The 27,650-nt window shown below is 40.4% G+C and overlaps 2 protein-coding genes across 5 annotated transcripts in view; one reads left to right on the forward strand and one right to left on the reverse strand.

Annotated features, from left to right (window-relative positions):
• Positions 1-19,194, reverse strand: part of LOC124152504 (5'-3' exoribonuclease 1-like) — an 88,706-nt gene extending 69,512 nt beyond the window's left edge. For all 4 annotated transcript variants that reach the window (XM_048394366.1, XM_048394367.1, XM_048394365.1 and 1 more), the window contains exons 1-6: positions 18,968-19,194; positions 8,669-8,800; positions 7,292-7,392; positions 5,077-5,174; positions 3,299-3,408; positions 2,338-2,448 (exon numbers count right to left, since the gene is read on the reverse strand). In XM_048394366.1, coding sequence (XP_048250323.1) covers positions 2,338-2,448; positions 3,299-3,408; positions 5,077-5,174; positions 7,292-7,392; positions 8,669-8,800; positions 18,968-19,042 — 627 coding nt within the window. In that variant the 5' untranslated portion in view covers positions 19,043-19,194. The remainder of the gene's footprint in view (positions 1-2,337; positions 2,449-3,298; positions 3,409-5,076; positions 5,175-7,291; positions 7,393-8,668; positions 8,801-18,967) is intronic.
• A 226-nt stretch (positions 19,195-19,420) lies between these two features.
• On the forward strand, positions 19,421-22,721 carry LOC124152502 (signal peptidase complex subunit 1-like). Its single transcript, XM_046525460.1, has 4 exons — positions 19,421-19,547; positions 20,605-20,664; positions 21,355-21,441; positions 22,482-22,721. Exons 1-4 carry the CDS (start codon positions 19,491-19,493, stop codon positions 22,599-22,601), a joined length of 324 nt encoding a protein of 107 aa, XP_046381416.1. The 5' UTR covers positions 19,421-19,490; the 3' UTR covers positions 22,602-22,721.
• Positions 22,722-27,650: the final 4,929 nt, after the last annotated feature.

Below are 27,650 nucleotides of genomic sequence, written 5' to 3' on the forward strand. Positions count from 1 at the left end.
ATGTGCAATGTGCCTCAGTGTTAGTCCGAGCCACCTTCCGAGAATAACCCTTGGCTGTGAGAGATTTCTGGAGATGTGCCAAACGCAAAGATGAAGCATGTCTGGTAACGAGTTGAATCCGGTTGCAAAGAGGTAAAGGTTGGGTGTTCGGTAAAGATGCGCACAGTCAGCTCCTTGCTGGTCAGAAGAGCACCTGCAAAAGTAGCCGAAGTTCTTCCCAAGAGATGGCTAGTGCATTGTGCTTCCTATTGCCTAGTCCTGTATGGGTGAGATGAATGTCAGTAGTTTCTCAGATTGTTGTATCTGGTCAATAACAGGTCGACAGTTTGAGTTGTCATTGGGATGGATGATCCGATCGCAATAGAGTATCTATGATCATATTGTGAATCTCTTGAATGCGTCCGTCTCGTACTTGAATGTGAAGCTAAGCCACCAGTTGGAAAATCTGGGTCATCGTTCATTGTCAGTTCCCTGTAGAATGTGTGAACGGTGCAGTAGCAAGTTGATCTTTGTTATAGTTGAAAATAAATCTTGAGAGTTGACAATCTATGAATCTCTGCTGATCGTACTGGTGAAAGTTTGAAGAACCCAGTCGATGTCTATCCCGAGAGGGGTATATTCTTGATCTTGAATGACCGATCCTCAGATATAACCGCAATAACAATAGCTGGGGTTTGGTGAAAATAACAAAGGTTGTGAACGACGATCCCAAACAGGAGTAGCACATGATGACTCTGTGGATCATCTAATCGAGCGTTCTTATGTTGTGAAAATCTTCCTTGTTTAGACAAGGGTATTGATCTTGAGACTGGTGATGATCACTTTCATAAATGTGGCATTTCCACGGAACCTCAAGGCACGGGTACGGAGAACGCTCCCGCCAATCGTCCCTGTCTAATCTACGAAGGTTTATTATATTATTGTCTGAACGCTTCCATGGTGAGGGTGAAAGTACTCTCGTAGAAGAATCATGTGGAATAAGTGTCAGGTACTGATACAAGCCATGTACGCTAAAAGCAGTAGACATGATCTGAACGAAAGCTTGAAAGTCAGACTGAGAGAACGCAGTTGATAGAGTCTGATGTGATCTAGACTGTAATTATGTCTCCGAACCCATAGGATTGATGAGCAAGGTTGATGATGACAATCCTTATCTTGACTGTCATATTGTCGCCAGACTAAGAGCACCATGCATGTCATCAGAATACGAGATCTATGAACTGTACCTTGATCTCGGACCAGATGGTTCCAGCAAATCAGATCACAGCAATCCATATGTAGATCCCACTCCTGGTCAACTTAGTGATGATGCATAGACGACAATCCTGAGAACGAGAACGTTCTTTTGATCCCTGTTGAACAATCCAAGGTCGTCGAGCCACATCAATCTAACATTGACTGTCAATCACTGGCTACGTGGTGAACTGTCAATGTATGGTGCTCAGGGTGATCAAACTATGATGAGCTATCGATTGTCGAACCATCAAAGACTGTGTCATGTAAATCTGTCAATGTACATTGATCTATCGATCATCAATTTCTCGAGTGATGTCAATCTGTTGAGAGCTGTCAAACCCTAGAGTGACGATGCATCAGTTAAGAGCCGACGAGGGATAGGATCTGACAAACATAGGAGAGGAGAGATATCATCAGCAACCAGCAGGGTGCGGTGAAATCCTGGGACATTCACAGGTTCGGAGATGCGACTGTCGGCTGACAACCTAGGCATATCCCTCGATTATGGCGACAGAATAACATTAACACGTCAGTTGATGATACAGTATGGTAGTCGGCTGAATGCGGGACGACTGTGAGTGAGTGAGTGAGTATGGTTCTACGCCGCTTTTAGCAATATTCCAGCAATATCACGGCGGGGGACACCAGAAATGGGACATCATTGTACTCCCGAAATCGAACCACGAATCTTCGGCGTCACAAGTGAACACTTTAACCACTAGGCTACCCGACCGCCCCCAGGACGACTGTAAAAAGTGAATGAGGATGCAGGGAGTATCAGGTGATCGGATCACAAGGGGTTGCATCGCTAGGGCTCCAGTCGCACAGGATGGCACGTGATTGCATCGCACAGGATTGCAATGGTACGTGACCCATGATCACAGTGGTGATAGTAGTAATGCATGTGATGTGTTGGGGTGAGTTGTTTGTTGAAGTTGGAAACTTGGTTCTAGGATGTTTCCACACCAGGATTGAAGAGTAAATAGCAATGCGTTGTGTGAGATAGCATACGTTCATATATTACGAGAATCTGTTTTGTGTGTCACGGAAAGTTAAACATATCTCTATGAAAAGTGGAGCCGTATACAAATGACAACTTACAAGATCAGCATCCAGCCCATAGAGACAGTGGCGTGTGTTAGGGTCGTAACCTGGCTGTGATTTTTCATAACGAATGAAGTCCATGACCTTGTGTTCTCCCTCGCCAGGGGTCTGAAACAATACGCACAAATACTTAGACTCAGGAGTGGAAATCAATAATACACACAATTTTGTGTTATGTATCATGTCAGAAAAGCAGGGATAACACACAGAGGACAAAGATAGGTCTTCGGTCGCTATCTATATAATATCAAGTAAAATATATTAAAATCATGGTTCTCCAAAATGAGGCAGTCTTTTGCCTTTTATGCTTCTTTATTGAGTATTGCAGCAACATCATAGTCGTCAGCTTAATGTGGGTGGAAAGCTGAAAGTGATGCAGATCTCAGACGTTTAACACTTTGGTGAAACCCACAAGTATGGGGAGGGTGCTTACAATCTAATGATCATAATCAAGGTGAATCTGGGATTCAAACCCATGACAATAGATCACTGCATGTCTCAGGCATGCAACTCAGTACAGTCTGCCTTAGACAACTGGTTCATATATGTCCCATAGTATAAAAGACCATAGGGTCACTGCATGTCTGAGGCATGCAACTCTGCAGTCTGCCTTAGACAACTGGTCCATATATGCCCCGTAGTATAAAGACCAATTGGATCACTGTTTATGTCAAAATGACTGTTAGTCATTTAACACCCTACTCAGCAATATTCCAGCTATATGATATTCCAGCCTGCACCAGACAATCCAGTGATTGATGTTGTGTGCAACGATCAACTCAGTTAGGTATGATGACAAGTCACCAAGCATGACCGTCCAATCCATTTGGTCACCTCTTGAGACCAGCATTGTTTGCTGGGGACCTTTTCAAACCTATGGTCCCAATTGGGCAAAACTGACTATGAACTATCCAAGAATTGTGCCTGGTATATTTGATACAATCATAACAGAACTCACCTCGTGACCAGACAAGTAAATCTCAGGTCCCTGCCACAAGGGGTCTGTTGTAACTTTCTGTACCACAAAATACTTCAGTTGTTCTTGTAGTTTCACCATGAACTCCGTTCCTGTCATTCAGGAAAAGACAACATATCATCTTATCAGTATTATTATTTTTACATATACATGATAAATTCAATGTCACATTAAAACCTAAATTATCATAAATGAAAAATGAAACATCGAAACAGCATCATCACTATCCCCTGCCATGAGGCACCGGACTGATAGACGGACGAACAGACAAACTCCATTCAATTTCCAATGTCTCCTGCCCCACTTCATGACGGGGGATAATAAAGTGTACATATAAATAACAATCATAACTGCATCAGCATAATTGTACTACCAATGGTCAAACCTGGACAGTTACCATGACTACTTGCACAAATACTGAAAACATCATTATGAAAACTCAGAAAAGTCAGTACAGCTTTGAAATTGATTCAGGCTAATTCATTAGCTAGTTTCATGAAAATAAAAGGGTCTGTGTCATAATCCTGATGTTAAAGTTGAATTTAAGTTGGCCCCAAGATTCAAAGACTATAGAAGCCAACTTATGGATCTCATCCTAAGTTAATTGTTAACACTGATAAGTGATACTGTGTACATGGTGTACCTCTTGTCTAAGTTAACCTACCTGAACTTATTCAAATTATTTTAGCATGTTTCTAATCTCTCAAATACATCATTTGCACCATAACATGGGGCAGGGTGGGCGAGCGGTCTAAAGCTCCAGCCTAGCAAGCAACAGGTGCTGAGGTCGTATCCCGCTAGTGAATGGGTTGTTTTTCAGCCTATGGACCCACAAGGTTTACACATCTTTACAGTGTTGTCACTACCCCTTGTGTACAGTACATACACCCTATGTACTCAAGAGAACCCACTTGTACGATGGTATATGACGAGATGGTGGAAACATGAATACGTACATACACCCGTAACACACGTCAAAACAAGTTGTGTCACCCTGGGTAAGAAACTTAGTTCAAATGTACTTCTGTTCACCCAGCAGGGAAAGGGTTCCCAATATGAGGCGGATGTAAAAACCTTCTAGTGCCTGTAAGCAATTTGGGTTGTATACTCCCCAGGGATGTGAGAATAATACGAAATTGAGCAGAAATGTCTGGACAAGTGCAGCAAATACATGTATAATACGATATACTATTCTGTGTATATCTCAGATCAAATTAGCTGAGTAAGTTGTCATGCCCTTTAACATTATTCCAGAAGTATTCTGGCAATATCATCGTGAGAGACACCCGTGCCTTCATACCCTCAACCAATGTGAGGTGAAATGGGGTTTAACGTTGTGTCCGAGTTATTGCACTCATATAGCGACGTGCATGCGGACTGATGCCAATTTATAGTGCTATCCCACTGAGATACCATACCACAGTTTAACATGAATACCCCACTCAGACACAAAATACTGACTCTGAGCCAACCAGTCCTTGTTTTAGCCCCTCAATGCCAAGGGCCAGACAGGGTAACAACAAGTACCACCGTTTAACGTTTTTTTGGTATGACGCAACCAGGGATCAAACCCCAGACCTTCTGCTCTCCGGGTGGACACTCTACCACTAGACCAAGAAGGCCGTCTCAACCAATGTGAGGAATCAAACAAACAAACACTTTGAGTCACTACACTCCTGATCGTGACTAGCAATAAGATGCTTACTATGATGCAGTGTATGTACTTCATTGTGTTGTATTGTCCCAGTCATCCAACATACCTGGAGTGATACAGTTGGAGTCAAATCTCTTCTCAGTTGGCAAAACTTCTCCTTTTTCCTGCGCTTTCTTTATCAAATCTTCAGCTTCACGAGCTGATCTGGATTGGAAAAAAATGTTCATCAACACACAGAAGCCTGTCCACTAGCCTATACCAATGCCCAGTTTCTACCCTTGCCACATGAAGTCCACTTTTTCTTGGCTTAACCCTGGCACCAGTTCGCGTAGATCACGAGTTGTGCTCCTTGTAATGAAAACACAATATCCAATCAGATCACTGTTATCTCGTATGGCTTCACAAAGATGGCGACTACCATAGACAACGACCTAGTCGCTCAGATAACGAAAACATTTCAATTTCATCCCTGACAGACAAACACAGGCAATCGCTGAGGGGTTTAAAAGATGGAAAAGACATATTCGTGTCAACAAAGACAGGCAAGGGCAAATCAGTTGTACACAAACATGTACCAGTCATGGCTATTGATTGTAGGAAGCATTCTCTGATTGGACTATTGATATGTGCAATAGTCCAATCATATTTAGCACAGAAAAGCAGACTTGAAATGGCAAGGATGAAAACAACAAGACTTTGATCAAAAGGCTAGTGGACGTTCTTGCCTCAGGAAGATGAACATATTAAAGATACTACTGACAAGCTACTTTTCAGTTTTCAAGCACATTTCTAGAATAATCATGGATGACACAAAATAAGTGTAAATAACCTCCTAGTTTTGATACTGTTGTCAGCAATATCACAGTTACACCATCGCAACCTAAATCCTGTTTTTGGTGGGATTTTTCAGTACTTTCCAGAATAAGGACAAAATAAAATCAAACTATCAAAACAAAAACATTACTGTTTCCCTAAAGGATGCCTCTGACAGAGTAATTGCTAAGGGCAACTGCCTGATATTTTCCCTCTGTTATTGGTAATGGTACTCAGGCTTGGAACCAGTTGTGAGCACGGAATCATGTGCTGTGGGGTCGTTGTCGCCACACCTTGTACACGTGGCACTATGATGTACCCGGGTACTTTGAGGGGACTAGAAAGTACCCACAGAGTCTTAAAACCATAAATGAGTCTTTCACCGATGTCATGAACTGAACTGGTGATGTTTTAGAAGTCTCATGAAGAGTTGTTGCTGGGTACATTTAAGTGTGCAGAGTTGTTTAGAGACTCGGTACTTTTATATACCGTATTTTCTTGGGTATAGTGCGGACCCAAGTATAATGCGCGCCCCGCTCTAGTGGATTCGGTATTTTGGAAAAAAGATTTTTCGAATATTATGCGCAGAAAAAAATTATACCGTACCCCCTTCAGGGCATTCCGGTAAACAAACGGGTGATAAGAAACTTGGGCAGTCCAAATTTGAAATTTGAGAGTGAGTGAGTGAGTGAGTGAGTGAGTGAGTTAGTGGGTGAGTTGGGTTTCACGCCACTTTTATCAGTATTCCAGTTATATCATGGCGTGTCAGCTTCATGTGGGAGGAAAGCCCAAAGTGATGCAGGTCTCAGACATTTACCACTTTGATGAAAGCAAAGAAAGAAATAATCAGGGCAAATGTGGGAATCAAACATGCAATATTAGGATTCAGTTGGCAGTGTCAAGTATGGCGCAATGGATGAAAATATGTCTGTTTTTCACTACTAATTTTCACTAGTTTGGTGAAAAGATTTATTAAAGAATGCATTTAAGGTAAGAATCAATACTTTTTACTCAGTGTGTGGTTGTGATCGATACTTGTAGCAAGAAGCAAAAAAAAAATCACAATCCACCGATGTATCAGTGTATTATCCCACAACTACTAAAGGGTGCAACTCTGTACACAGCTGGTACAGCGAATTGCTGTGCCCTAGAAGACTTGGCCACCTGTGCCTCCATGTTCAAAGTAATAGCCATACATTCTTGCTGATGTGGCAGCACAATTGTCACTGCAGACATGTTATAAGAATAGTAAAGGTTTACTGGGAACGCAGGGGAAGACACCATTGGCTAATCTAACTAGTTCACACCTCATACATGGGGGGGGGAACCTCATGTGGCTTATGAACATAAATAAATTTAGGGAGAAAAAAACTGGCCACGTGTGACCAGAGAACATATTCTGACCCAGTGCTCAGTAGCAGAAAGGCATTGGACAAGCTAGGTTAATGCATGGCTTGAGAACCGTGTACATTGTACATGCATAATATGTGTGCATGTTCCGTATTTACCTGAATCTTCGCCCACGCTGCTGGTTCATCTTTGCCCTAGGAGCAACACCATCAACAGCCATGTAGAAAACTTTCCTTGGTCTTATGATGCGAAACAAAAACTGAAAAAGAATCATGTCAGTTGGCTGTTTGGGAAGTTTCTACAGAATTGTAAATTTTCCATTAAATTGTATATTTATAATACTTATCCTATCTCACGCTATGCATTACTCCTCCTTCTTTTGATCCTATGTGGAAACATGCTTGAACAAAAGATTCCAACTTCTAAAAACAATTAACCCGAACACATTAGATGGTCACTACCCAAACAAATGGGTCACACACTATAATCCTGTGCATAGCGACCTACACGACCTGATCACATGACTATCTCTGCCTTAGAGCTGACAGGCTAGAGGAGCTGTGATGGGATGGCCAGGTGGGCATATAGCGTGTGAGATAGGATAAGTATAATAAATATACAATTCATAAAAAGTTTAACTTATCCTATCTCAGACGATGCATTTTCACACAGTGGGACTGCGGGGCGCAGATCCCCTAGCCTAACATTGACAAAAAAAATAGTTACAACACTGTCGCATGTCGTAAAGACAAGAACTTGTGAGTGGGTAGAACAACATATTAAGCAATGTATCACTTTAACAACCTGACATCAGGTATAATATGCGTCATGTTTTCACGTAGGACATTGATAAATGATCAACCGCACAGCTATAAATATTCTATTAGCTTGCGACTAATGACATTTATCTCGTTCTGTTCCTATTCACTTCAATCATGTCAATTGTGTTGTAGATGTTATCACCAGGAGACAGCTCAATAATAAAAAAATATCTATATTCTCTGAGACTCAATACACACCTCCACAGGGTGGCGATGAGAAAGAGAATGTGGCAGAGGTAGCCATGTGATCAAGTCGTGTAGGTAGCTATGCACGGGATTATATGCCGTGACCCATTTGTTTGGATAGTGACCATGGTGATGCTGGGATGTGTTCTGGTTCCTTGTTTCTTAGAAGATGTAAAACCTTTGTTCAAGCACGTTTCCACAGAGGAAATGCATAGTGTGAGATAGGATAAGTCTTAAAATTTCATACATCAGATCTATCCAAGTGAATGTTGCTTTATATTGCATCAGCAAATTTGCAGCTTTTTGCAGCAACATGTAAACCTGACATTTGTAAAATAGCATTCTCTTTGGATAGATGGCATGTACATGTACTTACTTTGTTTAACATGCTTAACAAACATATTTCCTAATAACATATTTCCTAATTTACAAATAAGTTTACCATATTTTAGAATACATTGCAATGTCATTATCATGACTATATGTGCATATTGAAGTAGTATTTAAGTACTAAAGGACAGTTCTTACCTCAATATAATGAAAGATATCAGAGAATATTTTCTCTTCTGTGATTCTGAAATGTGGGTTGTCATCTTCTGGATGTGAACAAATATGTATGATGCCGTTCATGTCCAGGTACAGGTTATCAAACTCTGGAATCTGAAACACACAAACAATCAGGTCTTTGTAGTACAGCTGTCAATGGTTGGAAATACCTACCTGCCTACCTACCCACCTAACCACCCACCCACCCACGATGTGCTAATTTCTAATCTTGCACGGAACCACATGGTGCCTTCACTTATATCATTGTATACTACTCAAAAGAAGTTAAAGAACATCCGATTCTTTCTTATATATCTAGCCAAGACTCACGTAAGACATGGAAAAAGGCAAGTGATAATCTTGTTATCCTTTACCCAGAAACTAAAAGGAAGATTAACATCATTTTCATATATATTGAAACGTTGTGGCATCAATCCCTGACAAGATATTGGAAATTCACCAGATATCTTGGAAGTGGTGTGTTAACCACGTACAAGATTTCTCTAGGATATTAAACTAATTGTCCCTAGTTTTCTTTGGTATTCAATCTATTTTTACTCCCTTGCATGCATTGATCAGTATACAAGACATACAGGTACACAAGCTAAAAAGGTAAAGGTTGGGTAATTACGCAGAGGGTCAAAATTATTGTGTGGGGGTGGTTTGTTTCATACATACTGTATTTAGCTTTAGTCCACTAGTCCTTATAATGATAACACATAGCAAAATCCTTAAAAAGGGCAAATTTCTACTAGTCGTTATGATACCTTAATTATTGGGCAGTTTGGCAAGGACTATAGGACCAGTGCCAATTTCTAAAGCTGATTTTTTAGGTATAGGATAAAACACGTCCGAGGGTTGTTATTATATTTAAAACCCGCATCCCGAGGGGTTTTTCCAAGGGAAAGGGTTTTAAATATCACTAACAACCCGAGGGGAAGTGTTTTATCTAACTTATGAACCGAAAAAAGAAACTTAAAACAACATTTGTCAACATTTTTATGTTTCAAACATACATTCCATGAACATTAGGAAACGGGCGTAAAATATCTGTTGCTGGCATACGGATCTTGAAAAGGGCATCCTAAAAACATTGTGATTTATCAGCGCCTCTGTAGCCTTGTGGTACACTCACTGGGCTACAGATACGAAGGTTGCGTGTTCGATCCTTGGGAATATAAAGAAAATATTTGTCATTTGATTTTACATTTCATTACATGTTACAATCCGAACCGTATAAATAAAATACCCAGGACATTATATAAAATCCATCGGATATTATAACACATTATATAGCAAATATTGTAGAATTTTCCTATTCGGAATATTCTATAAGTAATACGTTACCACTGTTATACCGAGGCTGTTGTCTCCCACAACTGCTGCTATAGCGAAATCTACCACAGAGATTTCAATTACCTCATGCAGCACGTGCGTAGCCAACTAGCGGCCCAAGACGGTGCACCCCCTCCACGTCTTCATCAGAAACCTTTCTGAGGTAATGATTGGCAGCCAGTAACAACCTCGTAATATTCTGTGAACAGAGATATTCGAGTGTAGGGCAAATGTTGCCGCTAGCGCCCTGATCTCGTGCGGGTTTGACCCCGCTACCGGTAACCCCCGAGACCGGTACGCCAGATTGATGACAGAACGAAGCCACAACGCAATCGAGTTGCAAGTTATGTCAACCGTGCGATTAGGGTTACACGATATGAACAGACGGTCACGCCCTTGTCTACGTTCATTCCAAGCCTTAAGATAATACTTAAGGGCCCTAACCGGACACAGCGCCTCAGTATCCACAGGTCCTCAGTATCAGCAGGATGTAAGATTTCTTTGAGTGATCTTATAGTGAATTCTCTCTCCGTTTGCCCGATTCTCTGATTCTTGGCGACGAAGCCAATGAGCAGGCCCAGGCGGACCGCTCCTTCGTCACCCGTCGAATCGTACCTTGGCGACATCGAGTGCATGAATTTCGGATACACGTGCCGCCGTGGCAAAGGAGAGGAGAAATGCTGTTTTCCAAGTCACATGCCAGAACGAAGCACTATGCAAGGGTTCATACGGAGCTTCCGTAAGTGATTGTAACACTAGGGAAAGATCCCTGGCCGGTGCCCGAAGGCGGCCCTTCTTAAGATCGTGCTGTTTGAAACCCTTGATAATACCCCGTATCACCGGCTCTTTAGAGAGACTGGTACCCATAGCAACGTCCCGTACCATAGCAACGGACGAGACATAGTTGGCAATGGAACCACCGGAGAGGGCGAATGAATGTGATGTTTACAACACCACTTCGTGAAAATAACCCAACGTGCATTATACACCTTCTGGGTAGAATCACGATGCATACTAACGTATGCCCGAGACGCCCAACGAGAAAAACCTTTACTCCTCAGACGCTCGGTGACAACATCCACGCGTGCAGATTGAACTGCCCTGCGTTTGGATGAAGCTGACGGGTGTGAGGGTGGATCAAGAGATCCGGTCTCACAGGCAGTGGAAGTGGCGACTGCGTGACCTGGGTCAGCAAGTCGGGGTACCATGATCTGTTCGGCCACATGGGCGCGATCAGTAACATTCGACAGCGAACTCCTCGGAGCCGGCTTAGAATGTGTCGTATCAACGCTGTCGGCGGGTAAGCATAAGCGTCCAAGCCCGTCCAGTCTAACGCGAGAGCATCGTGATCGATGGCCCTCGGGTCTGGGACTGGTGATACAAACAACGGGAGTTGATTGTTGAACCGTGTTGCGAACAGGTCGACCATCGGACGACCCAAACATTCGCACAGCCACTGAAACACTACTGGGTTCAGCATCCACTCTGTTGGGCTCGGATCCCGAGGCCTCATTAGACATCGGCCAGTACATTCCGCACACCTGGGATGTGCCTCGGCAGACACAGCGGCCTGTTGTTCTTTAAGAACCCCAGGGATCTTGTTATTAAACAGGGTCCGAGCAGACCAAGGCTGCGAAAGGAGCACCTCCTGATTAGCAGCGTCCAACCCTGAGGCAACCAGATACGACTGGCACCGGAGAAAATGGCACATGCCGGAAATAAAGGCCGAAGCCCCGACAACGTACTCCAGGGAAGCATTTAAACCTTCGACCAGACTGGCCGCTGCAGCCAGGTATGTGTCTCCGTGAGACATTGCCAGCATGGAGTGTCGAGCGAGGGTGTCCAGCTGCTGCACGGACACCCAAACGCTCAACATGGGCTTCAGCGGTAGGACCAGCCTCGGGAAAGGCAAGGTCATGCACCGGGAAGGACCCTTTTCTCCACGACGGTGGAGGTAACAGGAGACCCCGACCGGAGGCAGCCGCGAAGGGCTTAATCCCGCGCAGCAAGGTTGATGCCGGGAAAGCCCTGTCGGACGACTCATCGTACACCTCGGAGGAACCCACGGAGCCGTGGATTCCCCGCGGTACCGGCAGGGTCTTGGGCATGTCCTCGAAGAGGTCATAAACCATGGCCACACGGTCCTTAACCGATAGCGGGAGCAACGGTTCGGGGGAAGGACCGGAGACAACGGCAGCCGCCGCCGTACCGGTGGACCCCGTGGCCACCGAAGAGGCCGGGGACGGAACAGCCAGCGGCCTATCCTGAGATAAGGCCACCAGCTTGGAGTTCACAAGTTTAGACAACAATGCGGCGACGGAATCCCTGGACAGCCCGAGGGACGCCAAGAGATCCGCCGCAGCCAAGGAGGTGGTAACCGCACGGGGACCCCGACCGGACGAGCCGGCCACCACAGGGGTGGAGACGGACTGGATGTACAGTCGGTAACGCTCAAACTCTGCAGGCCCCAGACCTTCGCACAGGGTGCACCGGGTGTCCCCCAAGGAACCCTGCACTGCGGGCAACGATCATGGGGATCCCGGGACGACAAGAACTTGCGGCACACTCCGCAACACCGAGGAGCAGGGGTAGAGGGGGTTGAATATTCGAGGAACGCTTCAGCAGAGGATTACACGTCTTGCTAACGCAAGCGAAGGAGACAAGAGTGAAGGGTGTCACATGGCAGCTAGGTGGCTACGCACGTGCTGCATGAGGTAATTGAGATCTCTGTGGTAGATTTCGCTATAGCAGCAGTTGTGGGAGACAACAGCCTCGGTATAACAGTGGTAACGTATTACTTAATGTAATTGACTTGAATATCCTATAAAATCCTGAGGATATTATATAAAATCCCAGGGACATTACAGCGTCCCTGTTTATGAGATTTAACCCGACCAGAGAACAATAGGATGACGTCACTGGAGGTTTATAAGCATATACACAGTAGAACATGGATATAACAAACTACAAGAGAATGGAGAAATCAGTTCATTATATACGTTGTTCCTTTTACACGTTTTTGCTCGGGAACGTCCACCTTCTTTGATCAAACAAAACACAATCCACATAATTGCAGCATTGACGTGTAATAGCAGTGATCACTTCATAGCTGTTTTACAGACAAGATTAGTACAATTACATGTACAGGTAAGATTAACGTACTGCAAGTTTAACAAGTTGAATTGTCACCGCTGATCGTGTTGATTCGCTGCTGATTGCGTACAGCCAATTGTCAGTGACACTTGACACTGAGTGAGATTTCTCAGTTGGCTATACACGTCACTAATTAGTGGTAAATGGGCTTGTCAGGGATCAGATATCAGTTCGCGATATCCGTTATTTCGCTGTACGTACGTACGTTAATTCTATATAAAAATATATAAGAGATAAATCAGGGATTTTTTAACAGTTCGTTGTTTCCATCTGAGCTCTTAGACTATAATGTTAGTCAATTCTTACCAGAAGAAGCTATTTGGGACCTATTTTGTTCATAAACCCTGATAGGGGCCTGAAAGGAGATTAACTAGTCATTGGCTGAGGGTAAACATGGTAATAGTTCCAAGATACAGATGTATTGCGGAAAGTAGCGAAAAACAAAACACTCTCACCATGCTCGCATTTGACCTTCATATTTCAATACTGTTCCATCAATTCATTTAAAACACTCGTAATTCAATTTTTACTGCATTTATTATTTTTCAGGGAAGTAATATTCAAAGATAAAACATTAAAAGTGATACCAGCACCATCACACTCTCACTTGGCACAATAATCTTTACTGCATATATTTTTATGGGAAGTCATTTTCTCAGATAAATATGATATCAGCACAATATTCACATGGCATAATATTTATAAATTTTGAATTAACCATCATGTGAATCAGCAAGCTGTCACCTTTTATTAGTTCTAGTGGTACAAAAAAGTATCTATTTTGTGTAAAACATCGCATTCATCATGTACACGAAGTCCTCTTTCAGAGAAATTATTCAGAATGGCTGATTGATCCTGATCACGCTGAATCAGTTAACAAATTTGATCATTAATCTACATAAATATTAATTCTTAATCAGACTAATCTGTTTACATTCTCCTGTTCATATTTCAATACCTGCACACTATTGATTAATAAAAATAATGACACGGCAATGTAGCTCACCTGGATATGAAGTCAACATTTTAAATTGTCAAAAACAGCCACTTAGTGAAAGTTACCAGCATTGATCATTTTGACAATTAAATATTTTCTTTATAAATATTGACAGAGCTCCAGATAAGCTGCGTATCTGTGTAAAATATGCATCAGAAATGCAGAAATACGCAGTAAAATAAAATCCAAGCGTATCAAATATCCAACGAACATAAAGAATCGCTACAAAATTAAAACTTGTGTGAATCCTCAAAATATTGTGAAGTAACCCTGCATATTCAATTAGCAAATCAGCAACTTACTTTGAAATTATAAACAGGCATTTTGTCAACCTTGCCAAACTCCACGATGACAGTTACATAATGATCATTTGCCATCACACATTCGTGTGGAAGTATCGTGGTATTTTTGATTCCTAAAACATGATAAAGCTCTCGAACCCACACGACACCAGTTTGCAGGGACTAGATGAATAGTGTTTATAAATATTTAACTTAAATACCCACATGTGTAAAAGCTAGTGGGTAACAGAAAGTTGAATTCCCAGATAGAATTACTGATACCCAATGATTTTAAAATGCATGGGTAAAATACCCACAACACCAAAAGCTTATCTGGAGCTCTGTATTGAGGTCTCAAATAATTTATGAATATCTTGTTACAATTCCATGTGGAATAGCACTTATACCATTAGGTATTGTTGTGGCAGACTAGTGAAAAATCTTAATTTCTAACCCTGTTGAAGCCAGGGACATGGAGGACAAGTGGGAATATGATATGGATATGTTTAGTAGTTTTAAGACCGCCTCCGTGGTCTAGTGGTGAACGTCCGCCCGGAGAGCGGAAGGTCCGGGGTCGATCCCCGGCCGCGTCATACCAAGACGTTAAAAGATGGTACTTGTTGTTACCCTGTCTGGCGCTCGGCATTAATAGGCTTAAACAAGGACTGGTCGGCTCGGAGTCAGTATACTGTGTCTGAGTGAGGTGTTCATGTTAAACTGCGGCATGGTATCTCAGTGTGCTAGCACTATAAATCGGCATCAGTCCGGACTAGTACAAGCAGCCACACACACACACACGTGCATGCACGTCGCTATATAAGTGCAATAATCTTGGACGCGACGTTAAACCCCATTTCACCTCAACTCACCTCAGTAGTTTTAAGGAAGAGTTATAAAGTTCTAATGTCAAGGTAAGCTGCAATGAGCTACTAGGTCATCAGGATGGTGTCCAACACCATTTGAACAGACCATTTTAGCTAGCTTTGGCAGTGTTCAGAGCAACAAGATTGTGGTGTCCACACGTTGGTGTCGCTTGCTGAATAGCTTTTTTAATAGTGTCATAGAGTCTTAGACAAATGACTGATACATTGTATACCTTTATTATTTATTTTCACTCTTGCCCCTATCCATATGTACAAAAACTATTTCTGGTTGTTGTGTAGTGAAAATTGAAAATCATGCACTTACAAATCAAATCATTTTTGTTTGTTGTTTAACGCCGCACTTGACAATATTCCAGCCATATGACGGCGGACTGTAAATAATCAAGTCTGGACGAGACAATCCAGTGATTGACAACAATTGATCAATGCAATTGGGATATGATGACATGCATCAACCAAGTCGGCGAGCCTCACCACCTGATTCCAGAAATGGGCTTCATGCATATGTCGGGAATCGAACCCTGGTCTTCGGCATGACGAGTCAACGCTTTAACCACTAGGCTTCCCGACTACCCCACATTTGTATGTACTCCACAGTAGTGGTGTAATGATACGGCAATACAGTATTGTACAACACATATATTTACAACCCCTGTATCGCGATACATACAAACATGACATGACAAGTTATATTGCTATAACAACACATGAATAATAACAGAAACTGTTCAACAACCAGCTTATGCAGATTCTCTAGTATTCCTGGTTGGCCATAAATGGCATAACATTCATAGTGTCGTCTAACTATATGTTTCTGCCCTACAATATCCTATCTTTGCTCTTTGAAATTTCAAAACAAATCATTCAGAGATATGATTCATTCTGACAGTCATGTAGCGTAGGTTTGGTGACAGTTTAACACATGTATTGAAAACATAAGAGCAATTTGACAGAGGCAGGAAAGAATGCCACTATCGGGCACCTTCCGACATGTGGGTCAGTGATGTTCACAAGCTCCAACCTTAGTAACGGTTTCTACATTTTTCATATGCCATTTCTAGCCACGTTGGCTTGAAATAATGACTTGAACTAAATAATGACTTGAACTAAATGAACTAAATAACTACAATTTTGGGGAAAAAAAGTTAAAGGGAAACAACACTCCAACTCTCGGCACCATTTAAATTAACCTGCTTAATCACCAGATGCCAATTAGCGACAGCGATCCAACAAACTGGTCTTCGGTCCAGTGGGGGGAATCCCTTTGAATCCTCACATTTGATTGGATGATGCTTACTAAAACATTTCACCCTGCAAATTCATCTGCATGTGTAAATGTGCACGTACAATTATGTAATTTAATATACAGCAAATATGTGTCCGTATTATTTTTGCAACAATGAAGTTCAGTTCATATACTGAAAACAGCAATGACACTAATTCATCAGGCAAATTGTATATGATACAACAATTACTACTGCCTTCTTTTCATGCTTGCATTTTTCATCATTCACTTGATGACCAGTTAATGACTTTATTGCAAGTGTTATTAGTGCTAGATCCATTCAGATTACCTGACAAAGACTATGCAGAATAACTCAATAACATTCAGTGTATGATTTACCCCTGCCTCTGAGGGTGTCAAGAATACATAGCAATCAATGTTTAGGATTTGGCATTTCTTATGTCTGGGATGATTATTTAATCTAAGATTAGGTTATAAATCCAGAGCTGATGTGGTGAAGGTATTACGTGTAATGTAATATGGACGAGGCAAGTAGAAAGAAACATCGACCAAAGGATTAAGCGATAATATGTTGATTGATTAATTACTATAATCTTGCACAGTGGACTGGTCAAAAGTAAGTGATTATATTTGTAGGTTTACTAAAGCAGACGGAATATACACATATCTGAAACAACATACTTTGTTCAAAGGAAAGGATCAGCTGATAATACGTTGATTGATTGCTCATGGTTATCAACCTCAATGGATATTTTTAAGAAAGTGGACATCATGAAAATAGTTGGCACGTGTGCTATCTCAGCTGACCATTAGACACCTATGTGAAACACCCAAACCAAACTTAAGTGATCAGTTGAGAGAAGAACGCGGGTTATTATCTTAAAATATCCTGAAACACTATATATATATTAAAATATAAGACATCGAAAAAGTTTCTTTGTACAGCTTCAGATGTACAGGATATTTTTCCTTTACATGGATATTGATGGATACATTCCTTGACCAAGGTAACTGCTTGATATACTTTTGTCGGTTGTAATTACGATATTCGCATATTGTTTTCATTCATTTGCTGTTACAAGAACACAGGAGGCCGCAACGGTGACTGATCAAATTGTTCCATACGTAAAACATATCTGGCAATAGCAATCAGATTACAAAAGTGCTTCTCTTATGGTTATTATTATTTTAAATATACATTGTAAAAGTTGCAACTACAGAACTCGATATTGGAAGATATTGTTTCTGATAAAATCATAGTTTCAGATACAATTCATCCTATCACTGCATCAAAATTCTTTGAAGTTACAACTTACATTATTGGGTAGGCCTATTTTGTTCATCGAATCACTGGTAGATTGGTATAGAAAATGTGCGTACAGCTGATTGCTACTTCTGGCTTAGTTGACGAGAACATACACACAGTAATCTGTATTTCTACGCATAGAGAAATGCCTAGCAAAATAGAAAATATGGTAAATCATCATTTTTATTAACCAAGCTTGTTATCACCTGTTTGTTTACCTAAATTCTCTGAAGGGATACTATGTACTTTTTGACTGTGTATAATATGATGTTGACCAATAACTTCCCCTTTTAAGCCGTGTATGCATTAATCAGCAACAAAAACACATGTCAGTTTTACTACAGCTCTTGATTGTATATCATTGGTTATGATATACAGCTTCTCATTTTTTTATCCTCCGATAGGTGTCGCTACATGGAGGAGCGCAGAACACAAGTCAAATCAGTCGAGATTATATTCCATAATACGCAAATTTTAAATCCACTAAGAAAAAGCTTTTCCATATTTCAATACTTTCAAGTTGGAGTGTTCTTTCCCAATAATGAGTGAGTGAGTGAGTATGGTTTTACACCGCTTTTAGCAATATTCCAGCAATATCACAGCGGGGGACACCGGAAATGGGCTTCACACATTGTACCCATGTCAGGAATCAAACCCGGGTCTTCGGCATGACGAGCCAACGCTTTAACCACTAGGCTTCCCGACCGCCCCTTCCCTTTAATGACAAATACTACATATTTGTTAAAAATGTGGCCCTGAGGGATGTCACTGATGAGGTTACGCCACTCTATAATGGAACTTCTATGTTGGAGTAATTGTCATAATTATGAGTACTCAAAATCAAAATGATTCTCTGTTGTGCAACACCTCTGGTTGAAACCATCCTCACAGATAATATTCCCATGTTAAATGAAAGAAAGTTTATGAATAAAAGGAATGTCTCCTCATAAAAATATATATCTGAGTGTCTGTTCCCCAGCATCAATCGTACATCATGACATCATACCATCGAACTACATTTATCAAATATGCTAAACGCTTTCACAACAGACGTCGCCTGCCTATCGCAAACTGCTTACTTGGAATTCTTTGACAGTTTCGCTGAGACATGGATAGCGCTCGCTCATCCATCTGTAAAACTTTGGGACACCCATGTTGCAAACTTGATCTTTGTTGTAACAAGACTAGAAAATGCTGTAAAATAACTAAAACGTTGGCACAAGTTGTTTATAAACAATATAAACAAATGCTACAGTAAGGTTATCATTTTCCCTTCTAAAGTCTCGTCCCTCTCAAAGTCTCGCAGATCAATGTGGGTACTATATTTTTACAACTAATTACCAATGAAATAAACTATACTTCTGATATGAGAATGATATGATCTTTGTTGGAAGTGTTATTTCTTAAAACTCTAGTTATTTGTATTTATTATATTAACTGTAAAGATGGATATATTTTATTGCAGAAATGATCAAATTTGTATTTTTATTGAATATACATTACTAGTAAGTTGTGAAACATATGTAAGAATATAGATAGCTATCTTCCTCGCAGAAGAGTTTTTACTTCCGGTTTTGTCGGCGAGCACGAATATCTTCGAAAATGGATTTTGCCATGAGCTTGGTCCCAGATAGTATTAAGTCACTTCCTGTGTACATGGTAAGAAACACAGTTTTCTTATTTAGTTATTGTTGGGAATCTAATTGAAGACAAAGAAAATTTCAAATTGACGCGAATGAGAGAACATGCCATATGTTCCATTCCCAGATGCGAGAAACACGTCATCTCTTATCCCAGTATCACCGTGATCACTAGATAATAAGTAGATATCGCAATAAACAAATTTGCTCGTATGGTGTCTGTTAAGCAATGCTTTATTTTTGATAAGTCTGACTTAATTAGTGAATAACTAATATCCATAACCTGATATCCATGTAAAAACATTTCAGTGGTCGACTTTGACCAGTGCCAGAGAAAACTCACTGGCACACAGTTTGACAGGCAATTGCATAATATTAGGAATGTTACTTATTTCACATATTTTGCACAAGTTGCCCCTTTATATGACACATACATTCCACCATTTCTGTTTGTTAAAGGTAGGCAAAACATGGCGACAGATTTTGTTTCAGCCAGCTGGACCACTTCAATTTTATTGTTTCTGGTTCTCATTCAAGTTTATTGTCTTGTAGAACAATATATTTGTTGAACATTGTGTTTGAAAATTCCACCTTTTTTCTCAGTTAAAGGTATGCTAAACAAAGTGACCAGCTGGACCTCCTTTCATTTTTTTTCTTTATTTTTAGGGGCCACATTATCTATTTCATCATTTATCCCCTAATGCAGAGTGCAAGGCAGGGTAACAAGAAGTACCATTTAAAAAAAAGTCTTTTGGTGTGACATAGCCTGGGATCAAACCACTGACCTTCTGCTCTCCGGGCAGACGCTCTATCCATTAGACCATGGAGGAGGTCTACTAATGATATGAAATATGGCAGCCCACGGCAGTTGGATACAGCTCAAATGAGCAGAGAAATTACTTTTACAGGATTTGTATGGTTTTGTATTATTTAAGCTCATAATTAGATTTTAAAACAATTTATTGAACATATTGAGGAAGGAGGTCTTTCACATCCCTTAACAAAATGTTGGAAGGTATTTGGAACGTGCGTTCTAACAAATATGAATTATATCATCACGAAAATTATATTTTCAGGATTTTGATGGGCAGCGTCGAGCAGAGAAAACATTCCAGATCATCATTGTCCTGTTTGGTGTAAGTAAATTACTGTTATTTCATTATCAACAGGGGCAAAGATACAGCAAACCATTATGCAGAGTTGTATCCCTTAGTTGAGCCAAGGGGGGCAGGGTGGCCCAGTTGTCTAAGGTGCCGCGATTCGCTGTGCGGAGTTGCGTCCCTTGGGCATGCCAGTAACCTATGATCGTGGGTTAGAATCCCGGTTCGCCCCGATTATGTTTCTAGGTTTGTCAGCACCATACCCATGCTCGTGGGTTTCATCGAAGTGGTAAACGTCTGAGACCTGCATCACTTCGGGCTTTCCTCCCACATTAAGCTGACACGCTGTGATATAACTGGAATACTGTTACTCACTCACTCACTAGTTGTGCCAAGATCCAGTGATTTTTGGGTTCCGCTCCAAAATCTTATGATACTTGTTTTATCGGCACCATACACATGCTTGTTGGTTTCACCAAAGCGATAAATGTCTACGACCTGCATCACTTTTGGTGTTCCTCCCACATCCAGATATGACTGTAATACTGTTTAGGCCAGACTGTTAGTTTTAAACTTGGGTTACTAATCAGGTGTATGTATCAAGTATATACTTTGGACAGATGTTCACATTGTAGCACCTTGAGCATATCTTTGGAATGGTGCCTATTTGAGGTAGATGATGATGATGATGATGATGATGATGATGATGGGTTATATCTGTTTCAGTTTGTTGGGTTTGTGTGGGGGTACATCTGCCAGCAGTTCTCACAGACAATGTACATCCTCCTGGCTGGGTTTGCCCTGTCCTGCCTTGTAAGTCAACTTTGTCATACTTATGTATATCTCCCAATGGGATTTCTGTGTTAGAACAAGTCCCCAGCACCCAATAATGTTGTTTGAAAGAGGTGTCGAAAATGGATCAGATGGTCAGGCTCGGTGACTTTGTTGATACTATGTCCTCGTACTCCAAGGACACGATTTGTTTTTGACAATATCAATCACTGCACAGTCTGGTCATTATTTACAGGCCACCATCATAGAGCTGGAATGTTGCTGGGCTCTGCGCTAAACATTGCCCCAAGCTGACTCAACAGAAGTGGCATTAAAATCAAACCTGTTTTGTTAGTTCGGACTGTCATCATTCACTCAACTTAATACAGTTGCCCAATTGGGTGGATCGATGTTCATGATGTCAATCACTCAATTGCCTAGTCCAAACTCGATTATTTGCAGGCCACCTTCATAAATATAGAATATTGCTGAGTGTGGCATTAAACAACAAACCTGAACAAAAGTAATATAGTCCACTTGCCTGTTTGACAATAGATAATCATGGTAATCATATAAAAAATTACCTCTTTCACTTTGCCATTTTAAGACAAATTCAACAATGGTTTCAAGATTTTTTTTAGCTAGATTTGACAAATCCAGGTCTGTAGGCAGGAAAAAGTTGAAAAATAAATGAGACATTTCAGAATTTTTTGGTTATTTTTCTTAAGAAAGTTATCCAAGTAAATGGTGTCATACAATCTATTATTTTACCTTACACATGAATGTTGGATTCTGATTGGCTCAGACGCATTATACTGTGTCTGAGCGGGGTATTCATGTCAAACTGCGGCATGGTATCTCGGTGGGCTAGTACTATAAATCGACAACAGTCCAGACTAGTACAAGCCGCCACACACACACATGCATGCACGTCACTGTATAAGTGCAATAATCTTGGATGTGACGTTAAACCCCCATTTAACCTCAACTCACCTATTTGGGGGAAGAGGTAGGGGGAGGTGCATCAGATAGAGTAATCAAATTGTTTTTTATATGTTGCATGCATCACCTGCTTGTTGCAGCTTACCCTGCCCCCATGGCCGATGTACCGCCGCAAGCCCCTCCAGTGGCAGAAGGCCCGCCCCAGGGCTGACGGGGATGGACCCAACACACAACAAAAAACAAAGAAGAAGAATAAGTAAATTCAACATGGCGAAATTATGTTGTTTCCTCATATTTGTAAATGTATGCTCTGTCGGTTTAACTCATTTGGATGTGGATGAAAGGTTTGCAGATGTTTCATTAAATATTGTTTCGTTAAACACTGTTTTGTTGTGACTGCCTTCAGGGTTTGGGGAGGGTCATGAAAAAAATGAACATTTTGTTATAGGATATAAAGTGCTCATGCATTTTGTCTTTACAGGGAGGGTCTTGAAAAAAATGTATAAGCAACAGGGAGGGTCATCCAAAAATATGACAACCATTAGGGGAGGGTCTGAAGCACCTATGCTGGTCTTAAGAGCAGGGGTCGGTTTAAATGCTGACCCGTTGACCCGTGGCCAGTTAAAATTACAAAAGGCTTGCTGAAACATAAAGTACATGGCCCGTCTGGCGTGTCCAAATTTCACCCCTTCTCTGTGTATGTTTAATTTTTTTAATTGGACACTGCTCGTGAATCCTGTAATTTCAGTGAGAAACTATTTATGGGGGGTGAGGTCTCGTGAATGGTTAGTGCAAAGATCATCTCGGAAGAATGACACAACCGGCGGCCATTTTGTAATGTTCTGTACAACAACAACAACATCTTTATTTGCTCATAAAATCACCACGAAATGAGGCAAATGGAAGCCAAGATTTAATCTCAACGTCCAGGAAATGATGTTCAAGGGGTTAGGAGTTCTAACATTTTTGGAGCGACCTGGGTCATGGCCTCCAACATTTAGTTTTGGGCCAGTTAGTTTGGAGAAGGGCAAGTATCTTTTAAAAGTAACAAGCCCATCTGGCTACATATGAATTTGTTGTTAAAATTGACTGCATCGTACCTCAACGAAGTGGATCGTTTGATCACAATATCAATCACTGGATCGTCTGTTCAAGATTTGTTTATTTACAGCCCACTGTCACAGCTGGAATATTGCTTTGTGTGGTGTTAAACAACAAACAAAGAAACAGATTGAAAAATGACATAGCCTACATAGTGATGTGTTGAGGTTGACACAGCTAGGACTTCACTGAGGGAATTTAGATTACTCATCATGGTTATCAGCCAGCCATGTCTAAACACAGAAGTTGAACTTCAGGTCTTTGTTGCCTGAAAATGAAATGGTACTGCTGGGTAACTGATATAAGGGAGGTAACTCTGTCAAGCCTGTGACTGTAGCATCACAATGATTGTTAAAACTGGACCAGGTTTTATTAGTGCCTGATTTCAGTCCAGGTGCATTCTTGCATCTCATGAATCTCTATTCCATTAGGATATATTGTAATTATATACCAGAGACTTATTCACCATTGTAGTTTCGTTTGAGCCCTATTTGAAATGCACAATGCTAAAACATGTTGTCCAATCAAAACACGTTCATGAATGAGAGCAACTCTGTGGTGAGATAGTTATGAGAGATGGAGATTATGTCACTTCCAAGACGAAACTATGGTAGCAAATGAGTCCAGTACGATGGAGATGTTATACACATAAAAGAACTTAAGTCTAAAAAAAAATCTTAGGTTTTTTTAGATTATAAGGCTGGTCAAAGTGTCGACATTGTCATTTGATCTCAGTCTCAAGGTATGACACCTCTTTCTACACTTTTATACTTTTGTTTATTTGTTCGGGAATGCCATCATAGTGAATTTTTAAAAGGTTTACAACTGACCAGATTTCCCAGATGAGTTGACCTTTTTGTTTGTTTATAATCAGATTGGTTTAAGATTGCAAACTAACGGAAAATCAACCATCTATATGATAGTTGAAAAGAAATAGAAATTCAAATTGACAAACAAAGAAAATAAGTTAGCTGGGGTAAGAGTATTTGGCGTCACAACAGTCATCACTTGTTTGCAAACACAACGGTCGGTCGGTTGAGAGTTCAACTCCATGCATGGTTGTGGTTACCTACCACAGTGGGGAACTTTGACTGGTGGCAGTGATAGTTTGGAGAGCTTTGTTAACGGGCTATCACTGAGGAGCTTGCTCTCCTGTGAAACAAAGACGACCCGTGAAGATCCAGGAAAGAATAGATCTTCAGCAACCCATGCTTGCCGTAAGAGGCAACTAACAGGATCGGGTGGTCAGGCTGACTTGGTTGATGCATTTCATCGTATCCCAATTGCGTGGGTCGATGCTCATGATGTCAATCACTGGACTGTCTGGTCCAGACTCGATTATTTACAGACTGCCGTCATAAAGCTGGAATATTGCTGAGTGTGGCGTTAAACAACAAACAAACGATGTGAAACAAAGACAAAAACAGAGCTAGCTAATACATTCTGTTTATTTAATACTCTCTGGTTGTTTCCAGTGGTGTAAACTCAAGTAGGCATTATATACAAGAGTATAAACTGAATACAACTTAGTACAGCTAACACAGAAACGTGTTGTGTTATATTGGAATGATGCATATATGAGGAACCTGGTCTGCTAGTTGCCATAAGTAGATGCCAGTGTCAATGCTTATCAAACTGGATAAAACCACTGTACGAATCATAGCACAAAGTCATCATAAAGTCTCATCTCTTCATTTTTGTTCCTGAATCTGGCTATATGGTGAATGTAGTGACAGTGAGAGAATGAGTTGGGTTTAACACCGCTTTGAACAGTATTCCTGTTATATTTATATAATATTGCAGTCAAATCACAATTTTATGTATTTGTTTCAATATTGGAATTTGTGAATCATGACATAAAAAATTACCAGTACCATTAAATCAGACTAAATTATTTCTTGAATGTTGTTCAATATTTCAGAAAATGTCATGAATCAGTAGGCAGGTTAAAGTCAAATTGTCAGGACATTTTGAGTTTGGTCCCCTAAAAACAGCCATATGTTATAAAAGAAAGGAAAAAATAAAATTAAAAAAAAAGCATTTTCACTCTTCACTTAATCTCACAATTTTTTAGGTTTAAAAAACACCCATATTTTCAATCAAATACTACATCTTCATTTGGTTCAGTTTTGCAACATTTATGAAGATTTGCTGTAAAACATGGTCTGGCTGAATTGTACACTCCCAAAGTCCTGTTAGTATCTCTCATGACTTCATGCGATGTTCAAACAGTACAAGTGTTATTCATTGTGACAGTGCTCTCTCACATTGAAATCTACAATCATAAAAATCAAAATCAGCATTGATGAATACACATCAGAATATGAGTATATACATTAAAATTGTTTCGTACTAGAAAAAGTTCTGACAAATGATGAAACCATTTGATACTTCAAACTAGCAGTTAGGATATGTTTGGATTGAAGTGCAACCCTCCATACATTTCACAAACTGATCTAGGACTATGATCACAACTTTTGTGGAATGTATTTATCTAATTTGAATGTGATTGTTCTCCACACCAACTGACCCTGATAGGGTCACTCTCGACTGGTTTACCATCAAAATGTACCCTGGGTACAAAACGATAAATATTGAGTTGTACCCAAATTTGTGTTGTATATTTTTTTTACCCTGAACATATCTAAGTGTACCCCTATTTTACGGGATCGGGTGGTCAGGCTCGCTGACTTGGCTGATGCATGTCATCGATCCCAATTGTGTGGATAGATGCTCATCATATCAATCACTGGATTGTCTGGTCCAGACTTAATTATTTACAGACCGCCGTCATATAGCTGGAATATTGCTGAGTGCGGTGTAAAACACCAAACCAACCAACCAACCCTATTTTTGTTAGGGACATGAGTCATTTAGCTTGAACCAGCTTTATGACATTTGGGGGGAGAACTCTTGGCACAAGGTCAACGTTGGACTTAATCTCAAGTCTCTTTCTAACAAAATCAGCTTGGGAAATGTTGGTATTTTATTTAGATACACCGAAACTTCTCGGAGAATTCTAGCAGGATTGGGAACAGCCATGTTGTTCAACGACAAACTTTTGCGGATCATTTTCAACATAGACAATCGTGATTGCAATGCCATCTGGTACAACTTGATGTATTCTTTTGTACCCAGGGTAGATTTCGATGGTAAACTTATCAAGAGTAACTGTAACAGCCCAAGAGACTTCTTTGTTGATGTTCTGTGCTGGCATTTGTTCACACAATAACACATATGACTGACACTGAGACTCATCTGAGCACACCAACTGTAAACATTAAGTACACACAGTAAAAGTCCTCCAAAATTCATTACAAAATACTGTCTCCACATGTATGTTAAAATGGTTTTATTTTTTCGTTGAAAGAATTCAACACACAACCATGACACAACCCAACTGGCTACATTTAGTAGTAAGAAACTAGTTTCGCTGGAAATTTCACAATTGGTATTCGTTGCACTGGGTAAAAGCACTCGAGGCACCACACATTCTAAATCTACATATCCAGCAGCAGGAAGATGGTGTATTTCTGATCTCAAGACTAGAAACATTGTATAACTACATACCGTAGAAGTCAAATCACTAGGAAAACGTCACAAAAAAATAATACACATTGGGAATGTCCTGCAAAGAGTCGGTTGACATTATTCTCCCTGCCATTACGATACCACTAGGTCTTTTGCTTTAAAGAACTCCCCTAACAACTCGTATCAACACATCTACTTGGTTTTTCATCTTACAGAAAATATTGCATACAAACAAAAGATATTCATGACTTTAGGATTCTTTTCAAGAATCTCAATGAGCAGTTTAGTATCGATTAATAAAATTACAAAAAATATTTAATAAATATTTTCATAAACAAAATATTGGATAACAGAAAAGTAGCCATGTTATCAGAATATGGAATATAAACTTAAGGACCATGATTGATCTGTGACCCAAGCTGTGAATAGTTGTGTGCAGACATGGCTGCTTGCAGAGTATATAACACAAGAAGGATAACTTAAACACAATGTATACTCCAAGTGCAGTTTGTGTCTCATATATATATATCTATATATATACAGTTAACAGGAAAATTAAGACTTCTCCAAATTACAGCACAATCTAAGTAAGTAAATCTTATATAAGCAAATGTGTGGAAATATTTCAAACTTAATTAAAAAATCCATTGTTAAGTAAAAACCATATGTTGTACAAA

This window comes from Haliotis rufescens, unplaced genomic scaffold (assembly GCF_023055435.1).
Source record: "Haliotis rufescens isolate VD_foot unplaced genomic scaffold, xgHalRufe1.0.p SCAF_13, whole genome shotgun sequence".
NCBI lineage: Eukaryota > Metazoa > Mollusca > Gastropoda > Lepetellida > Haliotidae > Haliotis > Haliotis rufescens.

Coding starts and splice junctions, on each gene's coding strand:
- LOC124152502 (XM_046525460.1), top strand. CDS start 19,491: ATGGATTTTGCCATGAGCTTGGTCCCAGATAGTATTAAGTCACTTCCT. Junction 19,548..20,604: donor AGTCACTTCCTGTGTACATG/GTAAGAAACACA, acceptor TTATATTTTCAG/GATTTTGATGGGCAGCGTCG. Junction 21,442..22,481: donor GGTTTGCCCTGTCCTGCCTT/GTAAGTCAACTT, acceptor TGCTTGTTGCAG/CTTACCCTGCCCCCATGGCC.